At 41.2% G+C, this 5,317-nt stretch overlaps 1 protein-coding gene across 1 annotated transcript; it reads right to left on the bottom strand.

Annotated features, from left to right (window-relative positions):
- Positions 1 to 237: 237 nt before the first annotated feature.
- Positions 238 to 1,133, bottom strand: LOC104529186 (potassium channel subfamily K member 12; the record flags this gene model as incomplete). Its single annotated transcript, XM_010173404.2, has 1 exon — positions 238 to 1,133. A coding segment is annotated over one exon (896 nt), but the record flags the coding sequence as incomplete, so codon positions are not given.
- Between the last annotated feature and the right edge of the window lie 4,184 nt (positions 1,134 to 5,317).

Here is a 5,317-nt window from a genome sequence, read left to right as displayed (position 1 = left end):
GCATCAAAGACAACCAAGTCTCTTCCAAAATTTCTCCTTTGGGAGAATTATAACATTCCTGTAAAGATGTTACTGCATATTAGAGAAGACTTATAAAACCCCCAGAAACTAAAATGCTGAACACCCAATGAATACCAAGACTGTCTGAATTTAAAACTTTCCAGTAGTTTACAGGGATCATTCCACCCTAATCACCATTTTATTTTTATTATAGAAACAAAAGGAATTTCAAAAACTCTACCTAGAATCACTTGTTTCTGCCAAGCGGTTGTTCATGATGGCTAGAGCACCCACCCCTGCAGAGAAACCGTTTTGTCTTGTATTGATACAAACGTTCCTTGGGTAGCCATTGGCCGTCTCGGACAACTGCTTTTGCAAAATGGCCAGGGAGACTTTATTTGATGCCGTGAGCTCCCTCATGGAGATCATCTCTCCAGAGAGCCTCCTCCCCTCGGTATCGCTGTCGTACTGTCCATCAGCGTCCATGGAAATGTTATGTCGACGTAGGCGGGCTCCGGGGGTGATGGCGTTACGACGTCCAAGGCGGGCACTTGATTTATGGCACTTTGGGCAACATCTGCATTCAAATTTTTTCAACACCCAGTTCAAAACTTGCTTGATTACGATTGAGATGACATTAAAAAGAGAGTATATGCAACATACCCCCATTAATATAAAGATGAAGTTTCCGAATCTATATAATCCCTGATTTTGGTATGCAGCATTTTGGCTGCTCACCAAATCTCCAAAGCCGATGGTGCTGAAGGTGACAAAGCAATAGTACAAGGAGTCAATGTAGTTCCATCCTTCCACCGCCGTGTACATTGCGGAAGCGCAGCAGGAAAGGGTGATCGCAAAAATTCCCAGAATCAGCATCACATGGTAAACGGATGGCTTCCACCCCACAAGGCTGCCCACCCCCGACATGGCTGGCCCCCTTCGGAAGTTGGGAGGTAGGAGACCACTTCTTCGCAGCTGTCTCTCGTGGCATGCCTTCATGATAAACGCCAAGAGAGAGATAATGCGCTCCAAGAAGAGGTTGAAGAAAAGGATAGTCCCGGCACACCCAAAAAGGCCATAAACGATGAGGAATACTTTTCCAGCCACGGTTGCTGGTGTGGTCATCCCAAAACCTAAGGTGTGGAGACAAATGAGTAACATTAATGACATGGTTTTTCATGCGTAAGCTCAGGATGTATGTAACTAAACAAAGATCCCATCTCAGTGGACAAAGAAGGCGCCAGAAAGCTCAATGAGATAAGCAGAACTCAAGAGAGCAAAACATCCCCACAGAGAAGAAAGATGATATTAACAGAGAAACACCACTCTAAATGCAGGTGGAAGCATTCCTGAGCCCAAACCACCTTGAGACAAGATGAGGTGAAGAGGCCATTTCCCTGCTCTCACACGTGGTCTGATGGAACGTTTAAGCTCTTTATTGACAAGCTGTAACCCAGCGTAACTGTTGTTATCGAGGGCTGATAATACAACTACCACTGAGACAATGGAAGGTTTCAAATTGTGTAACAGAAAAACAAACCCACCTCCCAAAGACTGAATATTGTTTTAAAAGTAACAGCACTTGAAAGTCTTAACCAAAACCCAACTGCGACTAGCCCACCTGATATAATCACAGAAGGAAGGAAAAGCCATGGTCCCATTTTAAGTCATCCGCAAGATACCCCCGCTGCAGAGCCGCCTGGCAGACTGGGAGCACTGGGATCTTGCAGACTGATAATTACAGCAGGAAAAAACACTGCCACAGAGCTAAATAGAAAAATCAGAGTATACAAACTCTGGAAAGATCCAGCAGCAATATTAATTCGCCTCTTCTTTACAAGAATTGTCTTCTGACATTACTCATACACATAATTTTATATATAAGCAATAATACCTTGCAGCTATAGATTATTAAATAACAGTGATCTTAAATTTGCATGCAAATAAATACAGTAAGTTTGCCCCATGTTATTTGCTGATACCAGTTATTTTATGAAAAGGAACTACGTATGTTCCACACACTATCTCAGGAAGATTCTTCTGAAACTCAGTTCCGTATGTATTGCCCTTGTTCTGCTATTCTTCCCTGTAAAAATGCTCGGTGGTTCAGTCAAAAAGCATACTGGTGGGAGTGGGGTGACTGCTCATGTCCCATGAATAAATAACCACATCTAATCTAAATTAATGGTTTGTGAAAAATCCACATGCTGAAATTTCTTTACCTTATTGTACCGTGAAAATGCTGAGCGAGTAACATATTCAGGGAGGTAAATATCAATGTCAGACCACATAAATGAAAGTTTGCAAAGAAAAATTAGCTACTTTTAGTGTAGAGCATAATGAAATAATTAAATCCAGCTTATTATCATGACGCACCTTTAAACACCAACAGGAAAATATTCCCTGTATATAATGAGTTGAGATTGCTGCTTGAAATCTATTGATTTATTTTTGTAATGGCTGTATTTTTCTGGGTAATTTATTTGTGCTACCTTCATACTTCATGAATTTCACATTTGTTGATGAAAATGTAAATGCTCGTGACAACTAAACTTGGAAATATCTTTTCAATTACATGAAGATGCACGAGGATAGAGCTGGTCCTACTTTCACGACAGATTTGGCATGCTTGGACACAGCTGTGTGACAGCATTCGGACTGTACTACATCAGTATCTTCAGTAGAAACAGTCTTTTCTGTAAAAGACAGTGAAAAACTTGCACAGTATTACCAGAAAATAAAAAATTACCAAAGGGGTCATCAGATTCTGTTTTCTGGACCCACGGTCTCTCCATTTTATTGTGCTAAAAGACCACTTTTGAGCAGATCTCACAAGGCCTGCCTTGGGGTCTGAGATTTAACGCGGGGGAATGAGACGCTCCTCTCGGTTCCTCCTCCTCCTCCTCTGTGTGGTGAATCCGTTATCTGGGTCAGGCAGGCTGCTTGTGGGAGCTTTCTCATTTGATGATGAATATCCACTAGTGTCTGGTGCCCAGAAGAAGCTGGAGAGCCTGCTGTGGTTGCCAGCTAGGGATACCCGGCCAGCTCATTATGGAGAAGGCATCTGTTCGCCCATGCCTTGTCAGCAAAGCATTTAAACATGTGCTTCACAGCAAGCATGTGAACATCACCATCAAAATAAATGGGTTTATTGTCACACATATGGCTAGACACATTTATTAATTAAAAAAAAAAAGAGAGATAGTGACAGTTTGGATGTGTAAATGTGCTGAAGCTTTTTAGTATTTTCTGGTAATCATTCATAAGAGGTGGTGAAGCTTTATATTTTTGATGTGGATTGTTTAAGGAAGATTTTCTTAAGCATAATGTTACCAAAATTCAGTACGTAGCTATGCAAGGTGAAAGGACCCATCATAGCAACGGGAGTGCTAAGACTTACATAAAACAGGCAAAAGTAAGACCAGGCAGATACAGTAACTTCAGGTCAACAGCTAGCAGATAGGAGTGTGCTCATGTACTCTTCATACAGGATCTTCCTTCTCTAACTGTTTGTTCCTTTGGCAGCACCTGGACCACGAGGTGTTAGTCCTGATGTGTTCTGTACAACACACCTGAGCTCAGCCCCTGCTCAAGGCCAAAGACATCATGACACCTGGGTCAAACGAATTCATCCAGAACTGCTTGTGCTTCTGAGACAGTGTAAGGAAAAAAGTACAACAGTGCTTTGCATTTTTCATGGCCCTGACATATATTGTACAGGCACCTTGGGGTTGACTTTGTGTGGCTCAGACACAACTTTTGTGCTAATTCTGCCCCACCACTTCAGATACAAGCTCTGTGGCAGCATGAACTTCAGCAGTTTGATATTTCTCCCAATACAAACAGAATTAGTAGAGGCGAGTTGATAACAACACTTGGGTAACACTTATCCTTCAGCAGCCTGTCATGAGAAAGTGCTGGCACCTAATGAGACCCTCATCCTGACTTGCATGATAGGTTTTGTGATTAATATTCTGCTCATCTGGACCTTTAATTTACATAAGCTGGTGATGGATTCAAGAGGTAGTGCAAGTGGACAAACTTGTAAAGACTTACGTGCCTTGTGATATGTTTCCCATTGCTCTTCTTTTCTTATACCCATTTTTTAATGGGTAAAAGAGATGGCTGGTGCCAGAAAGCAAGAGGGTGTAGCAGCTTTAGTATCTGCAAGCTCTTCTCTCAGGCCAATCAGTTTGGCAATTACCTTGCATTACTATATTTTGAGATTGAAGGGGTCAACAACTTTCCAGTAAAGACATATTTAACCAGAGACAGAGGAAAGTTTTGGTCACCTTGAAAAGTGAACACAAGGAAGTCTTCCAGCCTTTACCATGGCATTGTATGTCCCTGTTTTTTCAGCCAGGCCCTCATCTCTTCTTATAGAGGCATCTTGCCATGGGACTTGGCTCATACAACAAGTCAGCACAACTGAGCAATCATTTTAAATCCCAGAAATTTAAAATGATGAGATGATGATCATGATGAGATGATGATCATGATCATGATGAGAGTAGCATCACCTCTATCGCCTCTTAATAACACAGTTATATTTAAAGGAATCAAAAGAAACTAAAATGGTTGAATATAACTTTTTAAACAAACTATTTTTCAGAAATCAACAAAAAAATTATAATCAGAATGCTTCTTCCAGAGGGTAAGAAGTTCTTGCAACATAAAGACTAAGCTCTTATGGGGCTGGTCCCCAAGACATGTGGGTTACAGAACACAGGCAGATAAACTAAGAGCAACCATTTTTATTTCATGTCTGTTCCACCCTTGCTTTAGTTCATGGCTTTCCACAGTCTTGGTTGGTCTTTACTGAATAATATGTATACTGTATCACGGAACGTATTATAATATTCTGAATTTTGACCTAAATTCCATATTTGGATTCTCGTGCTCCCTTCAACGCCACTTCCAACCTGTTAGCATTTCATCTTTATTGCCCCTGATAGTCATACCTGTATATTTCACAACTACCTCTCATTTATTTTATAGCTCCTTACCACCTAACATCCAGAAACAGTTGCCTTGGATACAGGGTCACAGCTCAGAGCCGACAAAACTGCCGCAGATGGAAACCTTCTGCTGCATCTAGCGCTTTACCCAAGGGGTGAGAATACTATGAGGCAGTTCTTCCACCCAGCTTTGCATTTTCAGACTACAAATGAAAAACTTACTTCCCCTTTAACAGCTTTGTCAGCCTACTTTTATTAAAATACCTTGCTTTGGGCTCACACTGTAATTTTTTTTTTAAAGCTTTTCCATTGCCAGAGCCTTTAATATCAAAGTTGCTTTACAAACACATTTGATCTTA

Source organism: Antrostomus carolinensis, unplaced genomic scaffold, assembly GCF_000700745.2.
Source record: "Antrostomus carolinensis isolate BGI_N321 unplaced genomic scaffold, ASM70074v2 scaffold6748, whole genome shotgun sequence".
Classification (NCBI taxonomy): Eukaryota; Metazoa; Chordata; class Aves; order Caprimulgiformes; family Caprimulgidae; genus Antrostomus; species Antrostomus carolinensis.
This window is presented reverse-complemented; position numbering and strand designations above follow the sequence as displayed.